This window comes from Poecilia reticulata, chromosome 10 (assembly GCF_904066995.2).
Source record: "Poecilia reticulata chromosome 10, P_reticulata-male-v2, whole genome shotgun sequence".
Classification (NCBI taxonomy): domain Eukaryota; kingdom Metazoa; phylum Chordata; class Actinopteri; order Cyprinodontiformes; family Poeciliidae; genus Poecilia; species Poecilia reticulata.
Genome location: NC_088839.1, coordinates 8,472,773 through 8,492,184, shown reverse-complemented (window position 1 = coordinate 8,492,184; position 19,412 = coordinate 8,472,773). Strand labels below are relative to the sequence as shown.

The window sequence follows — 19,412 nt, the reverse complement described above, 5'->3', positions numbered from 1 at the left end:
CCATTAATGATCATCTCAAATATGTAACACGTGTGTTAAACATGTGTGTTAGCACTTCTCAAGTACAATCCACCAATGAAACCAAACTTGAGCTTTTGGAGTAGGATTCCAAAACGCACCACTGAGACACACGGTGGTGGCAGCATCATTATGTGGGAAGTTTTTAGATGAAGCTTAGGTTTTTGTCAACATGAATTCAATTGTGAATATGTTTTACACCGAGTCAGTTTGGGCATAAAACCTTCAAGTGTCTTCAGGAAAGCTGGGAGTTTAGAGGGTTTTTACTTTTCGATATCCAGGTATATCCAAGTCAACAAAAGAATAGATTAGAAAGGAAAATTAAAGTTTTGGATAAGGTCCTGAGCTGAAATCTGACAGACAGTTTGAGGAGTCACCCGAAGAGACGGTGCTTTAATTTAGATTAAAATTTTGCAGATCTTTGAAATATGCAACCCCGGTTGCTCTCATTTGAAAACAAGACAGTTTGTTGTTTCTGTTATGATAAGGCTTGGGAGAAACTATAAAAAATTAAATCTAATCTGTAGATTCATTCCACTTGAAAAGTAATGCAGTGTTGTATCTGAAGGCTATCAATATGTGGGGTGAAACAGTTCCAGGTTAGAACTGATCAAATTAAACATTTTCTGTTACTGTCTTTGCATCCAGCTGCTCTGTATTAAAATTACTTTCATATTCCAAACTTTTACATTGTATGCTCAGAGGAGCTACCACAGACATTTTTGTATGGAAGGCACTCTCACATCTAATTTGTAAATTGGCAAAATTACTGTAACATTATGCATTACAACATTACATCTTTAATATGTCCATCAGGACAGAGGTTCTTTAGGCTGTACTAGAATAATTAGCTTCAGGCTGTTAGTGCTGTAACAGCCTGAAAATATCATTAGATTTATTTAAAGAGACGTGATGTGTTTGTCTAGGTTATGACATAATCTCTGAAGCTGACTCTCTTTAAAACGTCCCCACAGACCAAAAGGTTACAGACAAAGAAAACAGAATAAAGGCTTAAAATAAATTTACGTCTCCCAGCATTGCGCAGAATCGCAACAACAAAAGAAACTATTAGCTTGGGTGCGTGAGATCTCAGGATAACAATATCTTGCTGTTTTGGTTGATCAAAGTGCTGCCACACCATTGTTACAACACAGTCATAATGTCTGAGGCCACCAAGAGAGTTATTTTTAACCAGGTGGCAGGGCGGTGTTGGACAGGTTCCCATTGTTTTCAGGATGGCATTGGGCTATGACCATGTATGTGTGTGTGTGTGTGCGTGCGTGCGTGCGTGCGTGCTCGCGTTTGTTTGTAATACCTTGAGGGGGCCATTTTCCTAACACTACGTTGTGAGGACCTACTGCTCCTTGTGGGACCTAAGCCCAGTCCCACAAGGGGAAGCGCTGTTTTTGGGTCAGTGGTCAGATTTAGGACTAAGGTGTGAATTGAGTTTTGGTTAGGGTTAGGATAAGGGTAAGGTTTAGGCTGTAGAAATGAACGGAAGTCAATGAAAAGTCCCCACAAAGAAAACGTATGTGTGTGTGTGTGTGAGCAACGTACTGTTGCTCACACACACACACACAGAGCCTCTACAGATAGAGAGGCTCTTGACAGAGGGGAAGTGGTCTTTGTGGCCGTCTGGCATGCTGACCACTCCACAATAGCAGCAGGGAGGACAGGACATCCTGCTCACTACTGAAGTCAGACACACATTACTGGACACACACGGCCCAACACACACCAGCACAAGCCTTCAAGCCTCCTTAATTACTGGTGTTGAGGAACATGTGTTCGTGAATGCATGAGTCACACACTGTGATGAAAACAGATTAACATAATTCCTCCATAGGTTTAGGTTTTGCTGAACTTGATATGCGCTACACCTAAAACTATCGTTACACTGCTTCCTCTTCTGACGGGTATGTCAGTGCACTGAAAGATAGGAGCTGTGTGGGGCCTAAATGTAAGGCTTAAATGTAAAACATCACTCCCTGTTGCATCACTGCATGGTGTTTTGAATAGTTAGTGTTTAATGGGATGAATGGTGTGGAGCCGTGTTCCATTGCATCATGATGGGCTATGTTTCTTTAATCAAGGTCACATTTTCTCATTCTTACAAGTTCTTATGTTGCTTTCAAGATATAATTTTTTATAAACGGGGATGAATGACATATATGGAGGCTGCTGTGCCATGGTAACCCTATGGTGGTAATTATATATTCTTTTTTATTTATTCTTCCCTTCTGGGTCCTTAAAGAAACTATCAAAACAGAGCACTTACAGACTACATTGTTCCCTAAATGTCAACCTTTTTAAAAATAATTTTAGGAAAGTGACTGAGTTTTAAGGAATATTTGACATATGCACTTTTACAACAGCTAAAGGTGACATAGTTACTTGGTTGTGCTTAGAAATATGGCCGAGAAAACACATGATACTGCCCCTTTAAAGGAAATTTTACTGTGTAATTTACCACTTTGAAATTGGACCTCTGTCTAATTTCAAAGAAGCTTCTGCTCTTTCTGAAGCTCCGCCTACAGGAAGTCATCACAACATGGCACCTCTATTAACCCTTTAACAACGTTTTTATCGGCGTAGCACTGAGAAGTAGCTCAGTGTTTGCTGATTGCTGCTGGCTAATCTGAAGGAGCTGAGTGGGGCAGGCCCGCTCTGAGAGGCGAAAACTTGGAAACTGCAGTTCAGAGGAGTAGCTGTGCCTCAAAGGCGGAGCTAAGTCCAACCAGGCGTTTTGCACAGCTGAATGGTTGCCATGGAGATTAAAGGATTTCTCAAACATGCATGAAAGAGTCAAGGCAACCCTCCAGGTTTTTTTGATGAAGGAATAACATTATAAAATGATATAAAGCTAAACAAAAAGTTGATTTTATGTAATACTGCCCCTTTAAATAGCCTATTTTTAATAAATGCTAACCTCAGACTGGTCACATGTGAACATTTCTGAACAGAACAACATGTGAAGGAAGGCGCATAATAAATCAGAGTAACATAGCCTTACCACTAAGTTCACCAAGTAATGTTTCCAGACAAATGGTCCCTATCTCCTCACTGAAGGGATTGCTTTTGGAGAAACTGAAGACTACCCTATTTATAAGCAAACCATAAAACAAAGTCCATTCTTTAAATTCCTGGTCGAATGTATACGCAGCGCTCAGTCTTGGACGGACAGACAGCTCTTGTCTTTAATGGGCTACGGTGCAGGAAGTACTTTTTAAGAACACTTTGGTTTTTTAGGAGTGAGCAGAGAAATTCTGACTTTGTTTAGTCTACACAGCCATTTAAAGCGTTTTCCAATATAGAGGGGTCAGTTTGGATCAGGGGCCTGTCTGCTTGACTGAAAGCCTGCAAAGCTGGTGTGAAACATTTCTTATTTGACAGCCTCTCTCCTCGGACTCGGTACTAAAAAAAAAATAAATAAATCTCCGTACTTCAAACATGTCCGAGATGAAGAGTATCACATTTTGCCTTCTACAAGGGGATTCAATTTCTGATTACGTGAAACGAAAGTATAAAAACGGTTTGTGTGCTTTCGTCTTCCTTAGACCAGTGTTTCCCAACCCTGGTCTTCGAGGCACACTGCCCTGCATGTTTTAGGTGTTACCTTGTTTTAGCACTGCTGATTTCAATTGACAAGTGTTCCTGAACTGCAATTACGTGAATCAAGCATATTAAAGCAGAGAAATATCTAAAACATGCAGGGCAGTGTGCCTCGAGGACCAGGGTTGGGAAACACTGCCTTATAAATGTGTGTCAAATATTTTTCTTTCTCACTGGATGCTAAAAATGTAAACTTTAAAGAAAGGGTTCAGAATGTATCACTCATTGTGTTAATTGTTAGGCCTCTTCATTCACTATTAAACCAGATTAGTTGGTCCTGGAGACTTAAACTTTTTATATAGTGGACATGTTACATTAATAAAATTTAAACGTGCTTGTATGACCTTCAACCTTTATGGTTATTTGTACAGGTACCTAAGTGTGCTTTTAGTGGTCTTAGCCAAAAAGTCTGATTGAGATGCTTTGACTTTAAAGTTTTGAACAAAGAACTTGGTAATGCTCACAACTTAAAATTCCAAATGTTTCTAAGGATTTAACATTTTAATGTACATTTCCAAATCTTCCCTGTTGGACCAAATACAATTTCCCACATTAGAGTTCAGTAAAGTGCCATCTAACTCATCTAACCCAAACATGTAATTTACTCTCAAAAGTGAAGTGCCAAGCTACTTAAGACATCTCCATTAGATTCCTTTAAAAAAATAGAAAACATTCCACTTCCTGTAAGTATTTTCCACAACCCATAATGGTGTCATTAGGTTTTTTCTCTTCTCCATTTGAGTCAAGCGTTTGTCATTTTAAAAATAATCACATAAAGCAAATCAACAGATGATCAAGTTTCGTTGAGATGTTTTCTGAGCATCTTCTCCGCCACACAACACTAAACTTTCTTCCCACTATGATTTCATGTTCTTATGACTGGTAGAGGTCACCTTTGCCTCTTCTTTTGACCTTTTGTATGTGACGTCACGTTCTTCGGAAAGCAACCCACTCTGAACGCCGAAGGTCAAAACAACTCCTGTAAAGTTTGCTAAAAAAACAGACCTTTGGTAGCCTAACATCGTTTTCATTTAGATGATTTCACTCCAGAAATGGTCAGAGTGCTGCACAAACAGACAAGAACCCAAACCGAATTTTAGCGTAAACTTTTTGTCGAAGAAGCAGAACGACAACAGAAGGCAGCTGTCAATCATAAGTACTAGCAGTTTGTGGATTTGCAGCGAACAATCTTTAGAAGATAATAAGATTACCGTACTTATTATTATTTTATTAATAAGTACATTTAGTAACATACCATCAAATATTGCAGGATAGAGAAGGTAGGCCTCTGATTTTTAGTAACCATAGAGAAAATGCGCCACTATCATATAAGCCCAGGGGTTCTCAAACTTTTCACTGGAACTAATGCAGCATGTACATTAAAAATGGTGAGTGTATAAACTTTGTAGGTCTTCAATTCTCTCATGGTCTTAGCGTGATCCTCAGAAGGGGCACAGCAAATGTCATGGTTGGACAGGCGGGAAGCAGGGGGGTTGTCCCATCAGACCGTCAGTTCCTGAAACCATACACACAAAAAAACTTGTAACAGCACATGTGACATCACAGAGGGTCCAAATGACCCCATCTCTTAGGACTGCCAGAGGGTTAAATCTCCTCGGGGATACGGGGAAATGCCGTTATGGGTCAGTATCTATGCTAAGCTATTTCCAACTTTTGTAAATACCGCCGTCTATGAGCCCCAAATAAATTTGCTACTTCCACAGACAAATTAGTTGGACTTAGAACAAATAGAAGCCGTGGCAACTATGTTTCCAAGTTGGCAGAAATAAATTGGAAAAACAATCGCAGTTACTCTGTTTCAACAGATCCGTCCCTCACTTCCGACGTCTGTCATGGCGCCTCGCGTGATTAAGTGACTTCGTTGCAAAGGGTCAAAGGTCACAGGTGTTTTGTAGCCTCATCATAACTAACACCAGGTTAGGTTGAAGAACAGAAATGCCCCTCAGTCCTCACGCTGGCCCCCTGGCTGGTAATGTGTTTGGTAACGGTAACTAAGCAGTCTAACCAGGCCAAGCCTTTGTGAGTCACACCAACCAAAACAAAAAAAAACCTATTACTGCAGCCCCTCTCCTCCGCCACCCGCCCTCCCTCCATCCTCTCCTCCTCTGTCCATCTCTCCTTTAATGCAATGATGAGTGTATTTCCTTTGCTGCCCTCCCTTCGCCTCAGCCCATCCTCATTCACTGGCTCCAGGAGGGTTTGGGGGCAGCCCTGTTGTGCCATACATACCTCTGCCCTGACAACAGAGCCGTACAAAGGCAGCGAGGCTGTACCAGCGCAGGAGTCCTGAGCTTTGTGGGGCTTTATAGACAGATATTAACACGAGGACAGAGTTGTGTCCTGGGTAGTATCATGCTGTAGCCCCGCAGTTCAGCTGTGACGATCAGATTTTGTCAAATAAATAAGTAGCGGTAACCATCAACGCCGTCCGTCTCCGTAAAGCTGCAGACTGAGGTCGATTGGAGGCTTTACGCCGGAGGGTTTTCTGCTTGAGCAGCTGTGGGTCAGAGCGTGTTCTTACAGACGGAGAGGCGAGACAGACGGACTGACCAGACTGACCCCAGCCTGTGCAGACAGAGCTGGTCGTCTCCGTGATACCTGTTGTGTAACTGCTGCAAAGCAATCTCCCCTCTCTCCAGCTATCTCTTTTACACCTAACCCTAACCCTGACCAGTTAGGGTTTGAAATCTTCAAAATTCAGCAAAAGATTTGCAGTCTTTGAAGAAATCAGAAGATTTTTTTCTTCTGCTTTTAAGTGAATCTAAATGGAAATCAAAAGACTCCAGTCCTGTCACCTGTTGGACGTTTAAAAGCATGAAGCAACACATTGCCTATGTTTAGGCTGAATGCGTGGAAGTGTGTTGTGTAGTACTGTATTTCCTGCTGACTGTTCAGTTTGATCACCCCTCTGGGTAACAGTGATTACTCCCCACATTCCTCTCTTTGTTCACAAAACAAAAATGTCTAGAAACAATCTGAACGGCTCACTCCAGCCAGTTTAACCTTGTTGTGTCTTTATGTTTGGATGAAGTTCTATGTTTTAATGTGCTTCTTTGCTTTATTCGTGAGAAAAAGCCATCAGTCTCCACCCACGCCATATAAGGCTGAAAGGCCTTTCTTTTAGCCAAATAGCCCAATAGCTGGCATTGTTGCCGCGGCAATGCGAGTCTGCGATCCTGGTGGATCCTGAACGGGTGGAGGAAGTTTGTTTGACTGTTGAGTTTAAATATAAAGTCTTTCCTCAGAGTCACGTACTCCGTCAATTTTAATGATGCAACCTAAAATAGCTGAGGGCTTCATTTACATTTACTGACAAGTGTCTCCCTGCAGAGAGAGAAAGGCAATAAACAGGCCTAGGGAGGAGCCCTCACTGCACAATCACAGACATATTTAGAGTTAAGCTACAATTAGTTAATATACTACCTGAAAGGTTTAAGTTTAAAAAATTAATTTATTCCAGAATATTTTTGAAAAACAAATTATATTTTCCAAAATACGATACAACAGTGTACAGGGTAGTATCTGTTTGGGAAAAATAGTAATTTGCCGATTACCTTCTTGGCGTGTTTCTACTATTTTGATTAATTATCTTAAGTGATAAACTTCGTTATTTCATGATATCTGTTCTTGGTTTCACAGTTGACTATATGAACTACATTGTTACCAAAATGTGCAACACAAATAAACTTGATTGATTGACTGTAAACCCAAATCTGCCTGGCTTGACTTATCTTGGACTTTGTTGACTATCGACACATTTGAAGAGACCTGATATGATTTAATTGACTTTAACATGTTCGTGGACGACCAACACAAAGAACCTGAACAGACTTTCTTGGCCCAGATTTAGTGGAGTGGTTTGTCCTGAACCCAAGAGGTTACAACAGAAATATTACCTGTTCTGCAGCCACATTTTAAACACGGAAACGTCGCCTTGCAACCGGTTGAGGAATGGAAATGTTGTTTTCTTCCAGTCCAGTTACTCAGAAGTGTTTTCTTTCCAACACAAACCTGTTTAGACTTTTTCAAAGGTACAGTTCATACACATAGCGTGCTAAGAAGGTATGGGTTGGCGGTTCTTACTCATGAAGCGACATTCTCACTTTATCAGTGTGATCTCACTGTGGTTTCGTTGAACTGGAGGGAAACATTACATGTTGTTTGCAGATGTTTGCATCTGCAAACAACAGCCACATATGGTGAAAGTATCACCAACATCCCCATTCCTTATCCACCTACGCAAACGTTCATTGATTGTTTGAATAATACAGACATATAACAATTAAACCCAGATTTAATAGTCGACCCATCAATGTAGCATCTATTTCAATTTGAACTATAGTGATGAACAATCATTACACCAATTTAACCAAAAACAAAAACCCCTAATAATAATAATAATAATAATAATAATAATAATAATATATCCAGCAATAATCGTGTTTATGTGATCATTTGACAATATTTCTTTTAAATTTTTTCAATAGTGATCTATAATACGACTATGTTTATTCCATGGTTTTTGATTGTAAATACTGAATAAATATATTAGCTATCATATGTCAGAAAACCAAACAAAATCTGTCAGTTGTTCACATGTGAGCGACGGCAGATTCTCAAACACAAGCTGTGTAGAGCTGCCAACTGCCAAACAGAGAGCATCATGGGAAGGAAGAATGTCGTTTCCTCCATTTTCAACCATAATTGATTAGTTCTACACACACATGCATGTCTATCTTTACAAAGACTTTACATTGACTCCCACTCATTTTTTAAATTAATTTCTATAGCCCGCTTACCCTTAAATAGAATATTTCTAACCCAAACCTTAACCAGAACTTGATTCAAACGTTTTACCTCTTTGGTCCTGGGTCTGTTGGTAATGACTTGAAAAGTTGCTCAGCTGTTCTCCGCTGCCACCTGCTGGACATAACACAAATGGCAGGAAAGAGCGGTTACACTGAAGCTGCTTAAACCGTGAGACTACAGTCAGTCCCTGTTTGTACACATGGCACCTGGAGGTTCTGGGATTTACCTTCTCACATCTTTTTATATGCCAGACCAACACAAAGTAGCGCAAAACCGGATGAAGGGAAATACAAAGATCTGAAAAGTGGTGCGCATTGATTTATTTTTATTTGCAAAATAAAAATAAATTAGTTTATTTTTATACATTGATTTATAGAAAAAATATTTTTTATAAATTTATAACACAAATGTATAACTTTTATTTATACAAAACATAAATATTTTTTATTTATAAAAAATATATTTGCATTTATTTATAAATAAGGCATTATTTATAAATGCATTTATATATTTTTAAAATTTCTTTTATTAACACATTTGTAACTTGTTAATAGTCACAAATGTGACTATTCACAAGTGCACATTTGTTAGTAGTCCACTCAACGAATGTGCACTATTTCAAGTTTTTGGTTGCTAGAAAAATTATTGAAAAAACAGTTTTTAAACAATTAAATAACTTCCTAACAATAACAAACTGCTTTGACTCCTTCCAGTCTGGTTTTCATGCTCATCACAGCACGGAGACGGCCCTTGTAAAAGTGTCCAATGACATCCATATATACAGACTGTGGGAAAACCACAGTGCTGGTTCTGTTGGACCTCAGTGCAGCTTTTGACACTGTTGACCATGACATTCTACTGAATCGACTGGAGAGTTGGGTCGGACTCTCCGGTCCAGTGCTCAACTGGTTTGAATCTTACATAAAGAACAGGAATTTCTTTGTCTCAATCGGAAACTTCTCAACAGAGAGGTCAAAGGTCACATGTGGGGTACACCAAGGTTCAATCCTAGGACCCCTCCTATTTAATATTTATATGCTCCTACTGGCTCAGGTTATAACAGGAAATAAGATTAGCTACCATAACTACGCGGATGATACACAGCTCTACATCACGATGTCACCAGGTGACTCTGAACCCATCCAATCACTGAATAGATGCTTAGAATAGATCAATGTGTGGTTGTGCCAAAACTTTCTCCAGCTGAACAGAAACAAAACTGAAATAATTATCTTTGGACCTAAAGAGGAGCGAACCAGTCAATGCACAGCTTCAGTTATTACAACTAAAAACCAGCGATCAGGCCCGAAACCTGGGAGTAGTGATGGACTCTGACCTGAACCTTCAGAGCCACATTAAGACAGTCACAAAGTCGGCCTTCTATCACCTGAAGAACATCTCAAGGATTAGAGGACTTATGTCTCAGTACAATCTAGAGAAACTCATCCATGCGTTTATCTTTAGCCGCATTGATTACTGCAACAGCGTCTTCACAGGTCTGACTAATAAATCAATCAAAAGGCTGCAGCTGATCCAGAAGCTGCTGCTCGGGTTCTCACTAAAACCAGGAAGATAGGGCACATAACACCAGTTTTAAAGTCCCTACACTGGCTCCCTGTAGCTCAGAGAATAGACTTTAAAATACTGATGTTAGTTTATAAATCACTGAACGGTTTAGCACCACAATACATTAAAGATCTGTTATTACTGTACCAACCGTCTAGACCCCTCAGATCTTCTGGTTCTGGTTCTGCTCTGCATCCCCAGAACCAGAACCAGACGAGGAGAAGCAGCATTCAGTTTCTATGCACCACAAATTTGGAACAAACTTCCAGAAAACTGTAAAACAGCTGAAACACTGGGTGCCTTTAAATCTCAACTTAGAACCCACCTGTTTAAGTTGCTTATGGCTAAATTAGGATTAGAGTGTGGGTTTTGATGTCTTCGATGTTTTATTTTTACTATTCATCAATTTATTAATTTCTTTTAATTTCTCTTTCTCACTGTTTATGTTTTAATGATGTAAAGCCCCCCCCGGCCCCAGAGAGGCGCCGTTACTGTCCCCCACTCATATAAAATGTGGGTTAGAGTCCCAGTTAAACGACGTTTGACTAAAGTCCTACGGGGTTTAGAGTCCCAGTTGACAGCGTTTCAACTAAAAACATAGAGGTTGGAGTCCTTGTCAAACAGTGTTTTTGACTAAAGTCCCAGAGGGTTAGAAAATCTATTTCTCTTTCTTGCTGTTTATTCAATGTCACATGCTGTTTTTTTTTTTATTATGTAAAGCACTGAAATGCTTGCTGCTGAAATGTGCTTTACAAATAAAATTTGATTGACTGATTGGGTAATAAAATTGGTTGTGTAATAAAATGTGAAATAAATTGGTGCAAGTACTTACATCAGGTTCTTTTGGTGATTTGTTTCGCCATCAGCAGCCAAGCTGTAGCGCAGCATGATTGAAACAGCTGATATCTGAGTCGTCAGTGTGCATTTTTGCCGTCAGAAACACCAAAGAGTCTCTGTGTGTGCTAGCAAATCAGAAACCAGGCAGCTGGAAAACAATACATTCATTAAAGTGCATAAAGAAGATGCATCACTTAAACTCTTTGTACCACACACTTTGTTTTACTTTAAAAAGATATCAATAGGGAAATGTAAAACTGAACCTCGCTCGTATGACTAAACAGCGCGAGGGTGGGGTAGGTGGAGAACTCTGGATCGTGTCTAAAGACATGGAAACAGGCGGAAAGAGGGGGATTCACGAGGAACAGAAAGGAGGAAGTAGATGAGCCTGAATGTCAGGTTAAAACAAAATTAAATGAAAAAACGTTAGCGTAAAAGCCGTGCCGGGGAATTGCTAGAGTAGGGCAACTGGAAAGTTGCCCTACAGCCAAGGCGTGTTTATTTTGTAGCCGCTAACATTGTTTCCTTGTCCATTTAACAGGTGGGAAGGCTGCTGTGATCTCAAGAAACCAGCCTGGTGACTAAGTGAGGCCATAGCCTGTGATTAAAAGCTGCAGGTCTTCACCCAAGGCCTTTGAAATTTAAACTCTGGAAATCTCGGATGGAAAAATTTGAAAGTCCTGTTGACGAGGAAGTAAAAACAGCTCGACCCGTAGGCATGTTCCGATCACCCAGTATGATGCTTCTGTAAAACCAGTGCTATGTAAAATAAAACTATATTTAATCTGCACTACGTTGAGTTCTGTCATCGAGTTCATCGGCTGGCGTTTCAGCTGCTTTCTGATGGGGAAATCAGGAAAAATGTGTCTAACGCAAGCAGGTGCAGCTGCCAATTCTGTCTCTATTTCACAATTTATGGCACAATGTAAGGTTATGAAGACTTTTATTTCATTTTGTGTTCGTTTTGAAGTTTAGTTTTGGAAGGCAATCAAATGAAACAGGTCACGATCGTTAAAAATGGCTGCAAAGAATGCTGTTGTATTTGGAGTACAGCTTGCAAAATGACATTAAGTCAGGGAAAGCGATACTAATAATAAAAAAAAAAAGCTTAAATCCGTATTGTCCCGAGGCGATAGCTGGGATCAGAGAATCCCTACGTCAGTCTATGAATAGTGAAAAGACTGGATAATCATTAGGAGGCAGACAGAGAGTATTTTTCCGTGATACTTTGAGAAAACAAAGTTCATTCCTCAGGTTGACGTCCATGTTCAGTAAAATTAAAAACCTATTTTTATTAGTGTTACTTCTGGCATCTGTGTTCCTAAATGTAAAGTATAAACATGTTTGATTTGCTACACAATGATCATAACGCAAACGCTCACCACGATTTACCAGTGGTACGAAGGTGAAGCTGCAAGAAAATATTCAGTCTGTATAATAATAATAATAATAATGCATAACTCATACACTGAAAGAAAAAAAAACTCTTTGAAATTAACATTGAAAATGATGTAAAATCACAACAGAAAAGTAAAGTGGAAAACGTGAACGTTTGATTTAATTTGCAGAAACCTTTGTGAACTGTTAAATAAAATGTTTATGTTGGTTTTACAATAACAATATGCGAGTATAATCAAAATTATTTTTAAAAAAAAGACTGCAAATGGTAATTTAAAAAACAGAAAAAAATATTGTAGAAGTTATAAGATAATTCTGTTATCGTGACAAGTACTGTAAAAACAAAAGTTTTTGTCAGTTGATTTTAAAATTACAAAAAATATTAGTCACTTTATGCCATACTTTTTATATATAACACTGCTATGCAAAATTAACATTAGATTTTATAAACTTAACAGATTATTAATGTAATTCAGCCTTAATTTTACATAATTTTTTAGAAGAGTTAATTACTTAACATCTGTAATTTTTGCAGGAAAACAGCTGATTTTTTACAGTGTTTTTCTAGGTGGTTTATTGATGGTTTTGTTATAAAACCTGTTGTGTGCATAATTCATCTCACAAGGTCTTTTTATTCACTCAGCATCGTTTAAAAACACACGTCTTAAATTACAAATTGTGACAGCAAAATTTCTGCCATGTTCGTTAAACAGATCAAGAGGAAGTAAATACATGAGCATCTTTACCCTTTACCCCATCGGAAAGTTAAATAACCTTCCAAATGGACAAGATGTTATATTTCATCAAGACCTTTGACTGGAAGAAGACAAGTTAAAAATACTTAAACACAATATGAGGAATAAATTATAGATGCTTTTACATTCATCAAGTCATGCATTTTTAGTCAAGTAGACAAGAATAGAATAGAAATACCCTTAATTGTCCCCCAGTGGGGAAATTCAAGTAACTGGTTATAAATGTAAAAAAAAATCCTAAGGAGAGTCCTGGGAAAATAGTCTGCCAGAGGGCTAAACATCTGCAATTTGGCAAAAAAATAATTTCATAATCTTCTGCGTCAGAGCACAAAACAATCACTGGATTCACCACAGATAATGCTGGATTGTGCAAGCCAGATCCTGGACAAACAGGAGATTTAAAACATAAGCAGGAAATGGCTTTAGATGACCTTTACAATACGCTAAGCTTTAAAAGAATAAATAAATAAAAATCTACAATCATAAGAAACTTATAGAGAGACATTACTGCCTATTTATTTGGGCCAATAAAATCTTAAAAGATTTTTCATTAGTTTTAAATTTGACACTAAGGAATGAATTTAAGAGACGCTCTAAACAACAACAACAAAAAAACAGGATAAGCTTCAAAACAAATGAAAACACTATTTGACTATAAATCAACATAATTATCTATAAATAAATCGCTCTGCAAAAACATAAAGTCAAGCATTTCTGGTCTAGTTTTAGTGCAAGTATCTTATAACATGGGAAAAATTTATCTCCCAACAGAATTAGTACTAAAAATCAAATCCAGCTCCTATAAAGCCCCTCCATGTTATGGTTTACGACCGAAATTAAGCTAACTTAATTTTAATTCTAAGTTAGCTTGCTCTTATTTCAAGTGTTTGTACTAAAAAAAAAAAAAAAAAAAAACAGACCACAAAGTACTTTGTAAAATTTGGTGTTTTAGCAGAGTGGAAACACTTTTGAGTTTTTAGAAGCTCTTAATGAAACGAGCTCTTCCTTCTCTGTGGTTTGAAACTGTAAACGGTGTAATGCATCCACGAATTCACGAACCACAGCATCTTCCTCAGGCCCAGGGAGACGACGGGCAGCGTCGACAGGTACGTCTGCCGCTCAGAGAGCCTCGCGTGAAGCAAACACACGAGCTCCAGCAGCACCAGCCCCCAGGTCAGACGGCAGCACAGCCGGGCCCACTGGGAAGTCCTGAACCTCCGGGTCTGCAGCGGCCAGTGGGCCAGCAGCGTGGCCTCCAGCCCCAGCAGCCCCAGCAGGAGCAGAGAGGCCAGGTGATGGGCTTCGAGCAGCTGCTCGCTCAGCGCGCTCAGAGCCCGGCTCGTTCCCGCCTCCTCCTCGGCCCACAGTCCCACGGTCAGTCCCAGCCGGATGAGCCAGCGCAGCAGCACTAGCGCGTCCGTCCGGGCCAGCTGGAGCAGGAAGACGGTGGACGGCTTGGTGGAGACGTGAGGGGAGCGGAGCAGCTGCAGAGCCCGCAGGCTGAGCACGCAGCCGACCAGCAGGGGGAGCTCGTCGCCGTAGGGGAAGAGCAGCACGGTGACCAGCTTGAGCATGAGGAAGCGCCGCAGCCAGCCTCTGGAGGAGGAGAGGACTCCCTCTGTGACCGAACCGGGCCAGCACTGCGAGCTCAGCTTCCACACCGACTTTAAGGCTTCATGAGATCTGCACACAGTTTAAACCAATGTTAGTTCAGAGATGGGGGTGGTAACCTCATTAGTTCAGTTTAGTTTATCCTGGTAAACTGTCAACATTAAACACGGGAAACAGGAAAATAACAATAAACAAACCCATAATTTAGCCCCAAAAAAGGAATAGGCTGGAGCCAAAGCTTATTTCTGCCGACCCTGATGACATGCCTAGCAGCCTACCATCATTCTGTCCACACAGAGATAAGTACACACAAACATGCATGTATTTTACTTTATTGGTGCAAAAGTATTTCACTTTTACAATAAACTTCAGTGGTTTTTTATTATTTTATACAATGGACCATCTCAAGTAATGTTTTGTAGCTTTAGATTTCTTTTATGATTGGAAAAAAGTGGCCTGTATTTGATTTTAGACGCCTGAGCAGAGTTGAGTAGTAACAACCCACAGGAAAAGGTTGATCATAAGGTCGATGATTGATGGTGGATCAACCATCCAATCATCAATCAGCCACTTAACCAATGTTGAAAAGATGTCATCAATGAGTCAGCGTTGTTCTGTGGTTGAAGTCTTGAGATTAAAATGTCAACGTCTAATCAATGTTGTATGCTGTTTGTCGCAAGAACACTTACTCACTACATTTACTGGACTTTTGGCTTCTGCTTGAGTAACTTTACTGTGAAGCATCGCTACTCTTACTTCATTAAACTTTTAACCAAATTCACCAATTCAAACTAAGTCTGTGTTTGGTGAATTTAACCAGAAATGTATACAGACACATGCCTGTGGTTTTTGTTAAAGTTTCAGAAGTTTTACATAGAAAGAAACTAATAGAGAAAAATTGTTTCTTTTGCCTGATTTAGTTATTTGGAATTATTTTCACTGTGGTCTTTAAAATACAAAAATTTCCACATAACTTTGTATTTTGCTCCGTCTGATGATGTCATTTTTACATTTTAAATGATTGGTGTTTTGATCGGTTACACAGTACTGGAGCAGACTTTTTACTAAATACTTTTCTAGTATTTTCTTAATTGAGTAGTTTTTACTTTTGGAAGCTACTTTTTACTTTTGCAGTTTTTGGGTATTTCTGCGTCTGAGTCAGTACTTGTATTTTTCTTTTTTAAGTACTTTAAAATACATTTAATTCTGAAATACCTACCAAAAAGACAGTTTCTTATCTTCTGCTTATCAGTTGAAGCTCAGTCGGATCGGAAGAAACGTGTCTGTGCTTAAAGATTTTCCAAGTTAGCTTGTCAGCTGGATTCGGGTCTGGGCTTTGACTGGGCCACTTTAACAGATGAACAAGTTTTGATCTTGACCACATGTGTGTAAACATTTTGCCATGTGGGCCAAAATTGTCAGCTTGGAAGTAGTTAAGAGCCACAACAATGTAAGAAAAGTGCAACTCTAATTCTGTTGTGATTCTGATTTTTTGGGGGTTTTTTTACCTATAACGAGAGTTGTGGAGAGAGCAGAAATACGCCACACTTTTCAGATTTTTATTTCTAAAAAGATTTGACAGTCATAGTTGTCCTACTACACCATTTGGCATTTTGTGGGTTGGTCTATTACATACATTACTTTTAAGTTTGTGATTGCAATGCGGTTAGAAAAAGCTGAAGTGGTGTGAAAACTTGTTTAAAGCGCTCTACATCACTGTAAGAACACATAATTGCAGCTGGATTGCAATTAAAAGTCAAAGTTTTCAGCCTCAGCTATAGCTTTAAACTGTATATTTATTTGTTATAAAATAATCTACACATTTAAGACCTGAAGCGTCTCACAAACCTCTCTTTATGGTATTTTAAGCTTATATTGACAAGATTAAACTCATAATTTTCCAATAAAAGTAAAAAATGTGGGAATGTGTTAGTGTTTAGTTGGTAGTGTTGGGTTTATCAGACCGTTTTGAACGAAGCCTATCAGGTTAAAGTACAGCTGCATAAATCAGGTTATGTGCGGCAACAAAGACAGTCGACTCGTCCAGGTTTTATCCCTGAAGACCTGAGGAAGAAACGTTTCAAAGTTGGAGACAACGCCTTGGGACGTTTCAGCAGTTCTACAGATGAGAGCATGAGGTTTCCATTTCTACGATGGTTAGATTAAATCAACAATCTCAACATCTCCCCACACTTCCTTGTCCGAGGTCACGCCAACTTGCAATCTTCTCAACCCCTAGAGACAAGTTCAACCTCCCCCCCCACCCCCCATCCCCCACCTGGGTCGTTATTTTTAACAAGTTCATTTTCCTCTCGGCTGTTTATCAGAACTCACCCGTGTGGAGGTAGGTCAAAGTCAAAGCTCACCATTCTTGTTTCACAACTTCTCCACAATAACCATAATTCCAGTGTGGCGGTGTGGGGAATAAAAGTGCATGAGGAGCCTTCTCTGCTTTGTCTGTGGCTCCACCTGAACAGCCTGCACATGCCATCGCGCCTGCCGAGCAAAACCTGTCTACATGTGACTCATGATTGTGCAAAAAATGTTTTTTGCCCGAGGCTTCTGCTCCACTCAGCTGGCATCTGTGTGGGCTTGTGTCGGTTTTCCAGGTAACTCCTAAAAGAAGGAAGGAGCTGCGATTGGAGCAGGAACGGAGGGAACCTTAAGGTGTGAGCTGTTACAAGAAATTCATTTCCCCCCAAAACAATATCAAGTGGAAATAACGCAGAGTGCAGAACTAGAGACATGATGAGGGCGGTTTTTTTGTCGTCTCGCCTTATTTTGGTCGTTCGCTCCTCAGGGCACAGCAGTCGTATCCACAACAAAAAGGATGCGATCACAGTTCGGTAGCTAAACATGATGTGGTTGTCACCCTGAAATGACTAATCACTCTGCTTACTGTGGCACACTATGCGTGTTGACAGGCCTCCCTAACCTCACATCTGTGAGGTTATCTGACATCACAGAGCAACAAGTCAGATTGTGTAATGTAGAGCTTCCATCCTGCAGCTTTTTGATGCATTCCTCTGAACTACATGAATGACTCACCACCACAACCCTGCAGGACGGGATGACGCCCTAAAGAAGGAATTCGGCCTTTTGACTTAGTCGTGTTTCAGAAGCGAAACACAGTTATAGTTGTAAGTCTTGAGTTGGATTACATGACCCATCATATTGACCTTAGTCCCCTCCTGATTGACTGGACTCACCTGAGTCTGTTTCCACATGAGGAAGTTTGAGATGCCATGAACCAACCACTCAGCTAAGCAAGAACCAGAACCGGGTCACCAAGACCTGGCTGGTCCATAACGAGACACTTGGGTAAAGGAATTTTTATTTTTGCATTGTATTTTTTTTTAGCTTATATATAAATAAAGCTCTACTGGACTTTGTTTTTTTCTCTGTTTCAAATGATTAATTCAGTTAAGTTAAATTGGTTTGAGATGGGTTGAGCTTGGCTGAGTTAAACTGCGCTGGGTTGAGTTGAGTTGAGCTGAGTATGGATTATGTTGGATTGCATTAAGTTAGGTTTAGTAGGGTTAAGTTAAGTTGGGCTGAGTTCAGTTAAAACAAGTTGAATTCTGTGGTATTTTATTAATCCAGAGGAAATTATGAGGCAATCTGTTGTTCTCATGCATATGCAACCACCCATAAAAAGTTTAGAAACATAATAAAAGGCACATCAGAGATATAAAAACTGCCATAAAGGGAAACAATCAAGACATTAATCTTCACATTTCCCACCCTTCCCCGTTGCAGTTGAAAACCCAAAGTGAAGGCCCCTGAGAGTCAAAGAGGCCCCCACTACTGTCCTGTCTGACAGAGACGAGCGGGCAGTGTGTCTATAGAGCGGCAGTCTGAATGTGACGGCACACCAGGGTGGCAATGCACCTGTTCCCTTGAGTTCCTGAGACGGAAACACGTCAGAACCTGAAAATGGCCGGGTCTTCTAGTGACGAGCAGATTCCCTGGAATCCAAAATGATTTTTTTTTTCTTACAGTTTGTCACATGAAACATTTGAAATCTTCCCTTTCCCACCCTAATTTATGTTCTCAAATTAAAACCTGTCCTAAATCTCAGATCTCATTCTCACAGCGTGGGGTTTTAATCAGCTGAACCATTATTGACATTATCGTTCTCACAGGAAAAACAGTTTCCCCTTTTTTTAAACTCATTAAACAAACAATGTGAAGCTTAGAAGAATACAGTTTTGTGGTGTAGAAAGTAATCAGTGTCAATCTTACTTTCTTGCATGTTGACCCATCAATGGTAAACAGACTTTAACTGGTGTTAGGTGGGATTACTTGTGGTTAAAACTGTGTTCTATTAGCTTAAGTCAATAAACTCAAAAGTTTTACACCATCAAAATTGTACGGTGCATAAATTATGATTATTGCTGAGTGCCTGAAACATGAACACACGGCGTCGAAACACAGAACTTAACACGTTCACACAGTGTGAGCTGTTTACTCTATCTATAATTACAGTGGTGTTGGGTTAATATTAGGGAAAGCGCTGAAGAAAAGCAGTTCCGTGTCGAGGCTTGCAGAGCTGACATTAAGCTTTTGTTGTTGCTGAGATGAATTGGATCGAGCTTAGCTCACTAAATCAGTGAGTGATGGCTTGATTTGGACCACTGGGTCCTGCGGGGGAACCAAGTGAAAAGAATGTAAACAGTCAGGTGTGTCAGGAAATGTTGAATATTTTCAGTTCCACTGGTGTTTATGGCTGATGGTTTACTAATGAGAGGTTGTTTGTGTTTCCCAGCGAACTTCACGCCACAT

At 39.8% G+C, this 19,412-nt stretch overlaps 1 protein-coding gene across 2 annotated transcripts; it reads right to left on the bottom strand.

Annotated features, from left to right (window-relative positions):
- Nucleotides 1-3,643: 3,643 nt before the first annotated feature.
- On the bottom strand, nucleotides 3,644-18,066 carry LOC103470944 (uncharacterized). 2 transcript variants are annotated; one of them, XM_008419670.3, is made up of 4 exons: nucleotides 16,962-18,066; nucleotides 14,076-14,699; nucleotides 8,509-8,574; nucleotides 3,644-5,146 (listed from the first exon to the last, which is right to left on the bottom strand). In XM_008419670.3, the coding sequence occupies exons 1-4, from the start codon at nucleotides 17,111-17,113 to the stop codon at nucleotides 5,140-5,142; spliced, it is 849 nt and encodes a 282-aa protein (XP_008417892.2). In that variant the 5' UTR covers nucleotides 17,114-18,066; the 3' UTR covers nucleotides 3,644-5,139. The 2 variants fall into 2 exon arrangements, with proteins under 2 accessions (XP_008417892.2, XP_008417893.2); XM_008419671.3 differs by having other exon boundaries at nucleotides 3,646-5,146; nucleotides 8,509-8,571; nucleotides 16,962-18,065.
- Between the last annotated feature and the right edge of the window lie 1,346 nt (nucleotides 18,067-19,412).

What these genes read in the sequence shown, in the direction of transcription:
- LOC103470944 (XM_008419670.3), bottom strand. Translation starts at nt 17,113, where the DNA reads ATGTGCAGGCTGTTCAGGTGGAGCCACAGACAAAGCAGAGAAGGCTCC. An exon ending in TTTGACCTACCTCCACACGG is followed by an intron (nt 14,700 to 16,961) that starts GTGAGTTCTGAT and finishes AACTGTGTGCAG; the next exon opens with ATCTCATGAAGCCTTAAAGT. An exon ending in GGCCTGAGGAAGATGCTGTG is followed by an intron (nt 8,575 to 14,075) that starts GTTCGTGAATTC and finishes TGTTATGTCCAG; the next exon opens with CAGGTGGCAGCGGAGAACAG.